We start from the raw sequence: 15247 nt of genomic DNA, 5'->3' as shown, positions 1-15247 counted from the left end.
CTTGCTTCTTTCTGTACCTATCTTGCTTCTTTCTGTACCTCTCTTGCCTCTTTCTGCCCCTCTCCTGCCTCTTTCTGTACCTCTCTTGCCTCTTTCTGCACCTCTCCCCTTTCTGCACTTGTCTTGCTTCTTTCGGTACCTTTCTTCGTCTTTCTGTAGGTCTCTTGCGTCTTTCTGCACCTCTCTTGCTTCTTCCTGCACTTCTCTTGGATTTGTGTGCACTTCTCTTGCTTCTTTCTGTGCCTCTCTTGCTTCTATCTGCACCCCTCTTGCCTCTTTCTGTACCTCTCTTGACGTACCTTTCTTCCTCTTTCTATAACTCTCTTGCCTCTTTCTGCACCTCTCTTGGCTCTTTCTGTGCCTCACTTCCTTCTTTCTGTACTTCTCTTGCTTCTTTCTGCGCATTTCTTCCTCTTTCAGAACCTCACTCTCGTCTTGTTGCACCTCTCTTGCTTTTTTCTGCACCTCTCTTGCTTGTTTCTGTGCTTCTCTATCTTGTTTCTGCACACCTCTGGCTTCTTTCTGTACCTTTCTTCCTGTTTCTGCACCTTTCTTCGTCTGTCTGAAGTTCTCTTGCTTCTTTCTACACTTCTCTTGCCTCTTTCTGCACCTCTCTTGGCTGTTTCTGTACTTCTCTTGCCTCTTTCTGCGTTTCTCTTTCTTCTTTATGCACCTCTCTTGCCTCTTTCTGCAGCTCTCTTGCCTCTTTCTGCACCTTGCTCTCTTCTTTCTGTACCTCTCTTGCTTCTTTCTGCACCTCTGTTGCTTCTTTCTGTACTTTTCTTGCTGCTTTCTGCACCCTATGTCCTGTTTCTGCACCTTTCATCCTCTTTATGCAGTTCTCTTACTTCTTTCTGCACTTCTCTTGCCTCTTTCTGCACCTCTCTTGCTTCTTTCTTAGATTTTCTTGCCTCTTTCTGTGCCTTTCTTCCTCGTTCAATACCTTTCTTCCTCTTTTTGCACATCTCTTGCCTCTTTCTGTACCTCTCTTGCTTCTTTCTGTACCTCTCCTGCATCTTTCTGCATCTTTCTTCATCTTTCTATAGCTCTCTTGCTTCTTTCTGCAGCTCTCTTGCTCCTTTCTGCACTTCTCTTGCCTCTTTCTGCATCTCTCTAGTCCCTTTCTGCACCTCTCTTGCCTCTTTCGGTACCTCACTTGGTTTTCACTGCACTTCCCTTGCTTCTTTCTGCACCTCTCTTGCTCCTTCCCTTACCCCTCTTGTCTCTTTCTGTACCTCACTTGCCTCTTCCTGTACTCCTCTTCCTTCTTTCTGCACTTCTCTTGCTTCTTTCTGTACCTTTCTTCCTCTTTCTGAACCCAACTCTCTTCTAGTTGCACCTCTCTTGCTTTTTTCTGCACCTCTCTTGCTTGTTTCTGTACTTCTCTATCTTCTTTCTGCACACCTCTTGCTTCTTTATGCACCTTTCTTCCTCTTTCTGCACCTTTCTTCCCCTGTCTGAAGTTCTCTTGCTTCCTTTTACACCTCTCTTGCCTCTTTCAGCACCTCTCGTGGCTGTTTCTGTTGCTCTCTTGCCTCTTTGTGCACTTTGCTCTCTTCTTTCTGCACCGCTCATGCTTCTTTCTGCATCTGAAATGAAATGAAATGAAATGAAATGAAATGAAAAATTATATTTATAGAGCGCGTAACTACCCGGAGGCCTCGTCGCGCTTCAGCAATTACTATGACGAGCTCCAAGGTACATTAGCACGCTTTCGCAAACAAATGGGTTTTTAGGACTTTCCTGAATGCCATCCTATTGTTGATCTGTCTAATACTCACAGGAAGGGAATTCCATAGTTTGGCGGCAGAGTGTGAGAAAGAGCGACCGCCCCATACTTTTCTTGCTGCTTTCTGCACCTTACTTCCAGTTACTGCACCTGTCTTCCACTTTATGCATTTCTCTTTCTTCTTGCTGTACTTCTCTTGCCTCTTTGTGCACCTTTCTTCCTCTTTATGCACCTTTCTTCCTCTTTCTGCACCTCTCTTGCCTCTTTCTGCACCTCTCTTGCCTCTTTCTGCACCTCGCTCTCTTTCTTCTGCTTTTCTCTTGCTTCTTGTTGCACCTCTCTTGCTTCTTTCTGTACTTCTCTTGCTTCTTTCTGTACCTCTCTTGCTTCTTTCTGTACTTCTCTTGCTTCTTTCTGTACCTCTCTTGCCTCTTTCTGCACCTCTCCCCTTTCTGCACTTGTCTTACTTCTTTCTGTACCTTTCTCCTTCACTCTGTAGGTCTCTTGCTTCTTTCTGCACCTCTCTTGCTTCTTCCTGCACTTCTCTTGCTTTTGTGTGCACTTCTCTTGCTTCTTTCTGTACCTCTCTTGCTTCTTCCTGCACCCCTCTTGCCTCTTTCTGTACCTCTCTTGCCATACCTTTCTTCCTCTTTCTACACCTCTCTTGCCTCTTTCTGCACCTCTCTTGGCTCTTTCTGTGCCTCAATTCCTTCTTTCTGTACTTCTCTTGCTTCTTTCTGCGCCTTTCTTCCTCTTTCAGAACCTCACTCTCTTCTTGTTGCACCTCTCTTGCTTTTTTCTGCACCTCTCTTGCTTGTTTCTGTGCTTCTCTATCTTGTTTCTGCACACCTCTGGCTTCTTTCTGTACCTTTCTTCCTCTTTCTGCACCTTTCTTCGTCTGTCTGAAGTTCTCTTGCTTCTTTCTACACTTCTCTTGCCTCTTTCAGCACCTCTCTTGGCTGTTTCTGTACTTTTCTTGCCTCTTTCTGCGTTTCTCTTTCTTCTTTCTGCAGCTCTCTTGCCTCTTTCTGCAGCTCTCTTGCCTCTTTCTGTACCTTGCTCTCTTCTTTCTGTACCTCTCTTGCTTCTTTTTGCACCTCTGTTGCTTCTTTCTGTACTTTTCTTGCTGCTTTCTGCACCCTATGTCCTGTTTCTGCACCTTTCATCCTCTTTATGCAGTTCTCTTACTTCTTTCTGCACTTCTCTTGCCTCTTTCTGTAACTCTCTTGCTTCTTTCTTAGATTTTCTTGCCTCTTTCTGTGCCTTTCTTCCTCGTTCAGTACCTTTCTTCCTCTTTTTGCACATCTCTTGGTTCTTTCTGTACCTCTCTTGCTTCTTTCTGTACCTCTCCTGCATCTTTCTGCATCTTTCTTCATCTTTCTATAGCTCTCTTGCTTCTTTCTGCAGCTCTCTTGCTCCTTTCTGCACTTCTCTTGCTTCTTTCTGCATCTCTCTAGTCACTTTCTGCACCTCTCTTGCCTCTTTCGGTACCTCACTTGGTTTTCACTGCACTTCTCTTGCTTCTTTCTGCACCTCTCTTGCTCCTTCCTTTACCCCTCTTGTCTCTTTCTGTACCTCACTTGCCTCTTCCTGTACTCCTCTTCCTTCTTTCTGCACTTCTCTTGCTTCTTTCTGCACCTTTCTTCCTCTTTCTGAACCCCACTCTCTTCTAGTTGCACCTCTCTTGCTTTTTTCTGCACCTCTCTTGCTTGTTTCTGTACTTCTCTATCTTCTTTCTGCACACCTCTTGCTTCTTTATGCACCTTTCTTCCTCTTTCTGCACCTTTCTTCCTCTGTCTGAAGTTCTCTTGGTTCCTTTTACACCTCTCTTGCCTCTTTCAGCTCTTCTCGTGGCTGTTTCTGTTGCTCTTTTGCCTCTTTGTGCACTTTGCTCTCTTCTTTCTGCACCGCTCATGCTTCTTTCTGCATCTCTCTTGCTTCTTTCCATACTTTTCTTGCTGCTTTCTGCACCTTACTTCCAGTGACTGCACCTGTCTTCCACGTTATGCATTTCTCTTTCTTCTTGCTGACCTTCTCTTACCTCTTTGTGCACATTTCTTCCTCTTTATGCACCTTTCTTCCTCTTTCTGCACCTCTCTTGCCTCTTTCTGCACCTCTCTTGCCTCTTTCTGCACCTCGCTCTCTTTCTTCTGCTTTTCTCTTGCTTCTTGTTGCACCTCTCTTGCTTCTTTCTGTACTTCTCTTGCTTCTTTCTGTACTTCTCTTGCTTCTTTCTGTACCTCTCTTGCCTCTTTCTGCACCTCTCCCCTTTCTGCACTTGTCTTGCTTCTTTCTGTACCTTTCTCCTTCTTTCTGTAGGTCTCTTGCTTCTTTCTGCACCTCTCTTGCTTCTTCCTGCACTTCTCTTGCTTTTGTGTGCACTTCTCTTGCTTCTTTCTGTACCTCTCTTGCTTCTTCCTGCACCCCTCTTGCCTCTTTCTGTACCTCTCTTGCCATACCTTTCTTCCTCTTTCTACACCTCTCTTGCCTCTTTCTGCACCTCTCTTGGCTCTTTCTGTGCCTCACTTCCTTCTTTCTGTACTTCTCCTGCTTCTTTCTGCGCCTTTCTTCCTCTTTCAGAACCTCACTCTCTTCTTGTTGCACCTCTCTTGCTTTTTTTCTGCACCTCTCTTGCTTGTTTCTGTGCTTCTCTATATTGTTTCTGCACACCTCTGGCTTTTTTCTGTACCTTTCTTCCTCTTTCTGCACCTTTCTTCGTCTGTCTGAAGTTCTCTTGCTTCTTTCTACACTTCTCTTGCCTCTTTCAGCACCTCTCTTGGCTGTTTTTGTACTTTTCTTGCCTCTTTCTGCGTTTCTCTTTCTTCTTTCTGCACCTCTCTTGCCTCTTTCTGCAGCTCTCTTGCCTCTTTCTGTACCTTGCTCTCTTCTTTCTGTACCTCTCTTGCTTCTTTTTGCACCTCTGTTGCTTCTTTCTGTACTGTTCTTGCTGCTTTCTGCACCCTACGTCCTGTTTCTGCACATTTCTTCCTCTTCATGCAGTTGTCTTACTTCTTTCTGCACTTCTCTTGCCTCTTTCTGCAACTCTCTTGCTTCTTTCTTAAATTTTCTTGCCTCTTTCTGCGCCTTTCTTCCTCATTCAGTACCTTTCTTCCTCTTTTTGCACATCTCTTGGTTCTTTCTGTACCTCTCTTGCTTCTTTCTGTATCTCTCTTGCATCTTTCTGCATGTTTCGTCATCTTTTATCGCTCTCTTGCTTCTTTCTGCAGCTCTCTTGCTCCTTTCTACACTTCTCTTGCCTCTTTCTGCATCTCTCTAGTCCCTTTCTGCACCTCTCTTGCCTCTTTCGGTACCTCACTTGGTTTTCACTGCACTTCTCTTGTTTCTTTCTGCAACTCTCTTGCTTCTTCCTTTACCCCTCTTGTCTCTTTCTGTACCTCACTTGCCTCTTCCTGTACTCCTCTTCCTTCTTTCTGCACTTCTCTTGCTTCTTTCTGCACCCTTCTTCCTCTTTCTGAACCTCACTCTCTTCTAGTTGCACCTCTCTTGCTTTTTACTGCACCTCTCTTGCTTGTTTCTGTACTTCTCTATCTTCTTTCTGCACACTTCTTGCTTCTTTATGCACCTTTCTTCCTCTTTCTGCACCTTTCTTCCTCTGTCTGAAGTTCTCTTGCTTCCTTTTACACCTCTCTTGCCTCTTTCAGCACCTCTCGTGGCTGTTTCTGTGGCTCTCTTGACTCTTTCTGCACTTTGCTCTCTTCTTTCTGCACCGCTCATGCTTCTTTCTGCATCTTTCTTGCATCTTTCCATACTTTTCTTTCTACTTTCTGCACCTTACTTCCAGTGACTGCACCTGTCTTCCTCTTTATGCATTTCTCTTTCTTCTTTCTGTACTTCTCTTGCCTCTTTGTGCACCTTTCTTCCTCTTTCTGCACCTTTCTTCCTCTTTCTGCACCTCTCTTGCCTCTTTCTGCACCTCTCTTGCCTCTTTCTGCACTCACTCTCTTTTTTCTGCTTTTCTCTTGCTTCTTGCTGCACCTCTCTTGCTTCTTTCTGTACTTCTCTTGCTTCTTTCTGCACCTCTCTTGCTTCTTTCTGCACTTCTTTTGCCTCTTTCTGCACCTTTCTTCCTCTTTCTGCACATCTCTTGCCTCTTTCTGCACTTCTCTTGTCTCCTTCTACATCTCTCTTGGCTCTTTCAGCACCTCACTCTCTTCTTTCTACTCTTCTCTTGCTTTTTGCTGCACCTCTCGTACTTCTTTCTGCACTTCTATTGCTTCTTTCTGCACTTCCGTTGCTTCTTTCTTCACTACTCTTGTTTCTTTCCGTGCCTTTCTTCCTCTTTCTGCACCTCACTCTCTTCTTTTTGCACCTCTCTTGCTTCTTTCTGCAGTTCTCATGCTTCTTTCTGCACCTTGGTTTGCTCTTTCTGTACCTTTCTTCCCTCGTCTGTAGTTCTCTTGCTTCTTTCTGCAGTTCGCATGCCTCTTTATGCATTTCTGTTGCTACTTTCTGCACCTGTCACCTCTTTCTGCACCTCTCTTTCTGTACTTCACTCTCTTTTTTATGCTCCTCTCTTCTTTCTTTATGCTCCTCTCTTACGTTATAGTTAGGAATTTGCCTATCGAATAGAAAAAAACAAAGGTTACAGGGACGTTATAGTTAAGCTGAAATTTCACTCACACAAAACTAGAGGAATTCAGCTGGAATAGTTAGCTCCGCTTACTATAACTCATGCCCCTGCAATGCACTGCTGATGACATCACATATTACATCACTCATGACATGGTCAGTGACATCACTCATGACATCACTGATGACATTTCAAATGGCATCACTGATGATATCATCCAGTGACTGTTAGTGTTTTTAAAATGTTTATGAGTGTTAAATATATATACGCCAAGGTGTATTGATGAATCAATGGGTGTATGGATGCCTGCATCGATGATTCAGTAGGCGCATGCCTGACTGTGTAAGTGAGTGATTAGATGTCTCAGTGAATGCATGAGTCACTGCCTAGGTTTCCTGAATGTCTGTATCAGTCTGTCAGATGGTGTCTAAGTAGCTGTATGGGTTGGAGAGTAGGTACATGAGTGGGTGTATTGGCGATTGATTGGTTGTCTGAGTGCATCAAAGGGTGTATGAGTGTCTGTGTTGGTGGGTGAGATGGTGTGTGAGTGCCAGGATGGATGAGTGAGTGGGTGAGTCAGTGGCATATGGAGTAGTAAGTGTGCACAAGAAGGGTTGTATAAGTGACTGAGTGTGTGTATGGCTGTGTCAGTGAATGAATAAAAGTGTCAGTGGTATATGGGTGAGTAATTTCATATGTGAAAGGCAGTATAGGTAAATGTTTGAGTGTATGAGTGACTGTATGTGTGAGTGAAGGATTCCAATAGTTGCTGTATGGGTTAGTGAGTGCATAAGTGAGGGGCTATTTGGGTGTGTGAGTATGTGTTAGTATCTATATGAATAAATGAGAGGGTGTGTGTATAACTGATTAGGTGAGTATATGGCTGTCTGATTGACTTTATAGATGTGTGACTGACAGTGTTTGAGTTTTTACAATCTTTTTTAAAATTATTATTATAATAATAATTATTCAAATATCGCCACTGGATAGTTATAGTTAGAACTACGTTTCCATAAGAAAAGCATGTTTTTGGTTTGCTTATACCTTTGGTGCGGTGTGACAAATCTTCACAAAACTTGACAATTAGATACAACTACTGTCAAAACGACTGAACGGTATTACACCAATTTTGGCTAAAGGCTAGATCTTGATCCAGAAAGCATGTTTTTAGGAAATTAAGGGTCAACAATTATAGATATTTCACGCCACTTGGGAGATGCTGAGTCAACATATCTAGAGATAAGATTTGATTGGCTTCTACCACATCAACAAACATATAATGGAAGCCATTTTAAGAATTGGATTCAGTCCCCTCTCCTGAATAAAGGAGAAATACAACATATAGGGGGCAACGGTAGGGATTCCCTTCTACCATAGGCATGGTGGGGGGCATGGGGCCATAAACAGGGGGCCTGATTCACAAATGTAAACTCAGACCAAAAGGCTAAGTTTAGCCCTGAAGTCTACGTTTAGACCTAAAGTCTAACGTTACTACTAGTAAAGTTAGACTTTTAGTCTAAACTTAGACCACAAGTCTAACTTTAGTAGTATAAAGTTAGACTTTAGGTCTAAACTTAGACTTCAGGTCTAAACTTAGACTTTTGTTCTAGTTTACTTTTGTGAATCAGGCCCAGATTTTTCTTTCTACGCCGCAGATATGCATGTCTCCATTTCAGTGCTTTCAAAATAAGCCCCTTGTAGTGGGCCAGTGCCGGGAAGGTCAGTAGTTTTATTATTAATAGGCATTGGGGCTCGTAACCACCCTCCCCAAGCCTTTTTCAGTTCATGGGTCCAAATTTCTTAAAAAGGGGAAGCCATGTGACCTTCCTCCCAGAGCCTTATTGAGGCCAGCTACCCCATTCCCTGGAACCCACTGATGTTTGCTGCCTGGGAGATTGTAGGCAAAACCTGCCCGCACTCTTCCAGGTAGTAAACACAACTTTGCTCCTGCCCCACAGTGAGCAGAGTAAACTGCTACTTCCGCCCAATTGGAGCAAAGTTAATCAGTCTATTTCCATCAGTACGACAATGGGTGCTGGCTGGAGAGCCGTGGGGGGCCACTGGGGCATTGGGGCTCAATCAGTTGCCCCCAATGATTTGTGGAGATCTTGGTGCTCGGATGAGCATCAGCGCTCCCACTTAAAAAAAGAAAGATGGCCTGGTCCCGCCACGGTGGTGGCTAGGGAGCCAGTAGGGGCTATGTGGAGCCTGGGTCTACCTCTGAATCCCCGAACACATGAACATGTTGTGGGTGCACTGGGTGGGCACCCAAAAAGTAAAAAAAAAAGAATAATAAATGAGCAGCAGGAGACGCTCATTTATTATTCACTGCTCCAACATGTTCTGCAAGAGCGTCTTACTCATGTTTTTTTAATCCTGGTGGTGCCCCTAAAAGGGGTAGGGGTATAACCAAGCATTATTTTATATTGTGGACAGCTGCTGGGAGTGCAACAGCCCCCTAGCTAAATTTTAAACAACACAGTAAGTCTCCTGGGTCATTGAATCCATGAACACAAGAGAACGTGGCATATTTATTAAAGCGTTCCAAGTCTGACCTGCCCAGCTACACATTCAACCGACTTCCTGTGAGAAACAAACTTTTTAAATCTTGATTTAGGTTAACTGACTTATGTCTATGTTTACAGATATCTGATTTTATTGAGCACGCAAAGTTTTCCAGAAGGAAACATCTGATGAATTTGAATAATGTTTTTAGCTTATCTTTACTATTCTGATCTCCATTTGGGGTGTAAGTGAGAGATGTTAATATTTCTGAGTTTAATATAGCATCCATGAATTTCTGAAATCTTGCTTTTCATGTGATTTTAGCCTCTTTTGCCTAATGCATTTAAACTAAATTGTGACTTGCTCTTTTCAGAAAATACCTTTGCAACTGATTATATTTTTATAACTACTTAGTTGCAATAGGCATTGAAATACTGCACAGTGGCCACTGTAGTAATGTCTCTAGTGTAGTCACAGAAAGCAATGCAAAATTGTCTTTTTAGTTTGTTATTATGGCATGTTTGGTTTACCAGCTGGTTGTGTGTTGATGCGAATATTGCAATAATTTTAAATAATTGTGCAAAATAAATCAATTACTTTACTTCTTTTTAAAAAGCCTGCGCTGTATGCTCTTCAGCTGGAGTTTAGGACTCTTGAGGTTGGTTCTGTTGCTGCAATTTGTAGCATGAAAAATGTTTTAAATGAGTCTCAAAGAAATTGTTCATGTTTTTTATAATATAATAATGTATGGAAAACATGTTGTGAAAATAACTATTAATAAACATAGTAATGTGTGAATGTATCAAAATAAGCATTTGACTATAGTAAGTGGTGAATTTTTGACAAAGCCAGTAGGGCTCCTTTATAAATGTTGATGTGATGACCCCTAAATAGAGCCAATAGGGTCCCTGCTTTTTAGTAGGTCTCGCCTGGCGAAAGCAGCGCATGCACTGTCCTCGCATGGTGAGCACTATTTGGAATCAATTCAGCAGATGGCTTGTATGCGCGCGTCTGCATGGACAAACATGGCTGCTCCTGCCATGTGTCCACAGCAAACAACAGTATCCGCGTGTCCGTAGTCTGTAGGGACTGTGGACAGCCCGACGCCATTTTGTGTGTTGCATTTTGGTGTCCTAGCAACGGAAGCTTTGAAGGTGTCACTACGCTGTTCTTATAATAAAATGCCGCTTTCAGTACGCGGCTTGCTATTATAGCAACGGAAGCTTTGAAGGTGTCACTACGCTGTTCTTACATTAAAATGCCGCTTTCAGTACGCAGCTTGCTGTTATTAATTGCGGTTCATTCTTCTTTTTAAAATTACTCCTTATTTAAAAATGCCGCTTTCAGTACGCAGCTTGCCGTTATTCATTGCCGTTCCTTCTTATTTTACAATGCCGCTTTCAGCCCTATCAGAGTGCAGTCAGACATGCAGCAGGTGCAGTGGCACCGCGTCTTGCTTGAGCAATGGCCTAACAGCAGCACAGCAGCCACAGACTGCTCTAAAGTCAGCCCCATCAGAGTGAAGTCAGGGTGCAGCAGGTGCAGTGACACCACGTCTTGCTTGAGCGATGGCCTAGCAGCAGCACAGCGGCCACAGACTGCTCTAAAGTCAGCCGTACCAAAGTGCAGTCAGATGTGCAGCAGTTGCAGTGGCACCGCGTCTTGCTTGAGCGACGGCTTAGTGCAGAAAAGCGGCCACAGACTGCTCTAAAGTCAGTCCCACCAGAATGCAGTCAGGGGTGCAGCAGGTGCAGTGGCACCGTGTCTTGCTTGAGCGATGGGCTAACAGCAGCACAGCGGCCACCGACTGCTCTTAAGTCAGCCATACCAAAGTGCAGTCAGACGTGCAGCAGGTGCAGTGGCACCGCGTCTTGCTTGAGCGACGGCTTAGTGCAGCACAACGGCCACAGACTGCTCTAAAGTCAGCCCCGCAAAAGTGCAGTCAGGGGTGCAGCAGGTGCAGTGGCACCGCGTCTTGCTTAAGGGATCCAGATGAGTGTTTGGGCTGTTATTAATTGCCGTTCCTTCTTATTATAATACCGCTTTCAGTGCGCAGCTAAAGTTAATGCTTGCAACGGAAGCTTTGAAGGTGTCACTACGCTGTTCTTATATTAAAATGCCGCTTTCAGTACGCAGCTTGCAGTTAGAGCAACGGAAGTTTTGAAGCTGTCACTACGCTGTTCTTATATTAAAATGCCGCTTTCAGTACACAGCTTGCAGTTATTAATTGCCGTTACTTCATCTTTTAAAATTCCTTCTTATTTTACTATGCCGCTTTCAGCCCCATCAGAGTGCAGTCAGGGGTGCAGCATGTGCAGTGGCACCACGTCTTGCTTGAGCAATGGCCTAGCAGCAGCACATCGGCCACAGACTGCTCTAAAGTCAGCCGTACCAAAGTGCAGTCAGACGTGCAGCAGGTGCAGTGGCACTGCGTCTTACTTGAGCGACGGCTTAGTGCAGAAAAGCGGCCACAGACTGCTCTAAAGTCAGCCCCACCAGACTGCAGTCAGGGGTGCAGCAGGCGCAGTGCCACCACGTCTTGCTTGAGCGATAGCCTAGCAGCAGCACAGCGGCCACAGACTGCTCTAAAGTCAGCCGTACCAAAGTGCAGTCAGACGTGCAGCAGGTGGAGTGGCACCGCGTCTTGCTTGAGTGACGGCTTAGTGCAGCACAACGGCCACAGACTGCTCTAAAGTCAGCCCCACCAAAGTGCAGTCAGGGGTGCAGCAGGTGCAGTGGCACCGCATCTTTGCTTAAGGAATCCAGATGAGTGTTTGAGCTGTTATTAATTGCCGTTCCTTCTTATTATAATACCGCTTTCAGTGCGCAGCTAAAGTTAATGCTAGCAACGGAAGCTTTGAAGGTGTCACTACGATGTTCTTCTATTAAAATGCCGCTTTCAGTACGCAGCTTGCTGTTATAGCAACGGAAGCTTTGAAGGTGTCACTACGCTGTTCTTCTATTAAAATGCCGCTTTCAGTACGCAGCTTGCTGTTATAGCAACGGAAGCTTTGAAGGTGTCACTACGCTGTTCTTCTATTAAAATGCCGCTTTCAGTATGCAGCTTGCAGTTAGAGCAACGGAAGCTTTGAAGGTGTCACTACGCTGTTTTTATATTAAAATGCCGCTTTCAGTACGCAGCTTGCAGTTAGAGCAACGAAAGCTTTGAAGGTGTCACTACGCTGTTTTTATATTAAAATGCCGCTTTCAGTACGCAGCTTGCTGTTATTAATTGCCGTTCCTTCTTTTAAAATTCCTTCTTATTTAAAAATGCCGCTTTCAGTACGCAGCTTGCCGTTATTCATTGCCGTTCCTTCTTATTTTAAAATGCTGCTTTCAGCCCTATCAGAGTGCAGTCAGATGTGCAGCTGGTGCAGTGGCACCGTGTCTTGCTTGAGCGATGGCCTAGCAGCAGCACAGCGGCCACAGACTGCTCTAAAGTCAGCCCCATCAGAGTGCCGTCAGGGGTGCAGCAGGTGCAGTGGCACCGCGTCTTGCATGAGCGATGGCCTAGAAGCAGCACAGCGGCCACAGACTGCTCTAAAGTCAGCCATACCAAAGTGCAGTCAGACGTGCAGCAGGTGCAGTGGCACTGCGTCTTGCTTGAGCGACAGCTTAGTGCAGAAAAGCGGCCACAGACTGCTCTAAATTCAGCCCCACCAGACTGCAGTCAGGGGTGCAGCAGGTGCAGTGCCACCGCGTCTTGCTTGAGTGATGGCCTAGCAGCAGCACAGCGGCCACAGACTGCTCTAAAGTCAGCCGTACCAAAGTGCAGTCAGACGTGCAGCAGGTGGAGTGGCACCGCGTCTTGCTCAAGTGACGGCTTAGTGCAGCACAACGACCACAGACTGCTCTAAAGTTAGCCCCACCAAAGTGCAGTCAGGGGTGCAGCAGGTACAGTGGCACCGCGTCTTGCTTAAGGGATCCAGATGAGTGTTTGAACTGTTATTAATTGCCGTTCCTTCTTATTATAATACCGCTTTCAGTGCGCAGCTAAAGTTAATGCTTGCAACGGAAGCTTTGAAGGTGTCACTACGCTGTTCTTCTATTAAAATGCCGCTTTCAGTACGCAGCTTACTGTTATAGCAACGGAAGCTTTGAACGTGTCACTACGCTGTATTTCTATTAAAAAGCTGCTTTCAGTACGCAGCTTGCAGTTAGAGCAACGGAAGCTTTGAAGGTGTCACTACGCTGTATTTCTATTAAAAAGCTGCTTTCAGTGTGCAGCTTGCAGTTAGAGCAACGGAAGCTTTGAAGGTGTCACTATGCTGTTCTTATATTAAAATGCCGCTTTCAGTACGCAGCTTGCTGTTATTAATTGCTACTCATTCAATACTACTCGCTCACTACTACTCTCTACTACTCACTACTAACTCTACTACGCGCTCTCTACTACTCGCTCTCTACTACTCTCTACTACACATTCTACTCTCTAAAACTCATTCTCTACTACTCACTCTCTAATACTCTATACTACTCACTCTTTACTCTCTACTAGTCACACTCTACTATTCACTCTCTACTACTCACTCTCTACTCCTCACTAATAACTCTACTACTCACTCTCAAATACTCAGTCTCTACTACTCTCTATTCTCTACTCTTTACGCTCTACTACTCACCTCTACTACACACTCTCAACTACTCTTTACCCTCTACTCACTCTCTACTCATCTCTACTACTCATTCTATGCAACTCACTCTCTACTACTCTCTACTACTTTCTACTACTCACTACTAACTCTCTAATACTCACTCTCTACTACTCACTCTCTACTACTTGCTCTCTACTATTTGCTCTCTACTACTCTCTACTACTCAATCACTACTAATCACTCTCCAATACTCTATACTACTCTCTACTACTCACTCTACTTCTCTTTACTACTCTCTAATCACTCTCAACTACTCTCTACTGCTATCTACTCACTCTCTACTACTCACTGTACTACTTACTACTACTCACTCTCTACTACTCAATCACTATTACTCTATGCTACTCACTGTACTACTCACTCTCTCCTACTCTACTCTCTACTAACTCTCTAATACTCTCTACTATTCAATTTCTACTATCCACTCTCTATTACTCTAATACTCACTTTCTACTACTCTCTAGTACTCAATCTCTACTTCTCATTCTCTACTACCTAATACTCACCCACTACTACTCACTCTCAAATACTCACTCTATACCTCTCAACCTCTCTCTCTACCACTCTACTACTCTACACTCTACCTCTCTACCTCTACCTCTCATAAATACAAATATATGCATGCATACATATACATATATCCAAACATATGCATGTTATGTACGTGGAAGTTTGAAAACGGTAATAAAAGCAAACTATTTACAAACAGAATTGCTTTAACTTAAACGAAGGCGAGACCTATTGCATTTTCAATGCTTGTTATATTTGTGTTTGGACCCTTTGGCAAAGACAGTAGGTCTGCTTTGTTTAGAATTAAACAGTTTATATTGCATCATCTCAAATTACATCATTCATTACAACACTGTGCATGACAGGGGCGTGAGTTATAGTTTCTTCACTGCATGGGTTATAGTTACCTGAGATGACTATAACTGGTGAATTTCAGAGGTTTGTTAATTTAAAATGGTATGTCCTAGCTACCACTTTCACCTTACTATAACATCCTTTTAATCTTTGATATATATATATTTATATATATATTTATATATATTTATATATATTATCCGCATTATTATTTACTGGATTGTATAAATATGTTATTGATTCATTGCAATTTTCAATTACATTTAATAATTATTTTGACCATTAACTGATCTTATTTCAGAATCATAAAGTTGTTTTCACCGATTTTGATCCTATGTCCCTTCTGCCTAAATCCTTGGCTTACTGGACCTATCTGGGCTCTCTCACTACCCCACCACTGTGGGAAAGCGTAATATGGATTGTCCTCAAGGATCGTATGACAATCAGTTCAGAACAGGTATGCTGAGATAAAATATTCAAATTCAGTTGTTTTTCATTCAAAAAGCTTTATGGAGCCTTTTCACACCTATAAAGCGCAGGGTAAAGCAAAGTAAAACATTGAAATTGTCACACCGCAGTGTGCATTGCAAACTTATTATTAGAAATATTGGATGCATAAAGCAAAACATTTTCAAGGCTGCCATCTTTCTACACTTATTATCAATGATCCAGCGAGAAACAACTACCTGCTTAGGGAAATTAACAGTTTTGCTTGAGTCGTTCCAAGAAAATTTGTAGTCAGCTGAAAAATGGAAAGAAAAACAACAATTTCTAACAATAATAATACAATATAATATTGAGAGCTTATTGTTAAATAAAGAATGTAGTGCTCAAAACTGTTTAAATTTATGGAAATGTTGAACGCAAACCAGCGTTGGATGTTGCGTGTTTGTGATGGTGTTC

General features: G+C 43.5%; 1 protein-coding gene across 1 annotated transcript in view; it reads left to right on the top strand.

Moving 5' to 3' along the window:
* Positions 1-15247, top strand: part of LOC146831112 (carbonic anhydrase 13-like) — a 349445-nt gene that overhangs the window by 301379 nt on the left and 32819 nt on the right. Inside the window, exon 6 of the mRNA XM_085603835.1 lies at positions 14646-14801. Within this exon, the coding sequence (XP_085459961.1) occupies positions 14646-14801 (156 nt within the window). The remainder of the gene's footprint in view (positions 1-14645; positions 14802-15247) is intronic.

Source organism: Triturus cristatus, chromosome 5_1 (genome assembly GCF_964204655.1).
Source record: "Triturus cristatus chromosome 5_1, aTriCri1.1, whole genome shotgun sequence".
NCBI lineage: Eukaryota > Metazoa > Chordata > Amphibia > Caudata > Salamandridae > Triturus > Triturus cristatus.
This window is presented reverse-complemented; position numbering and strand designations above follow the sequence as displayed.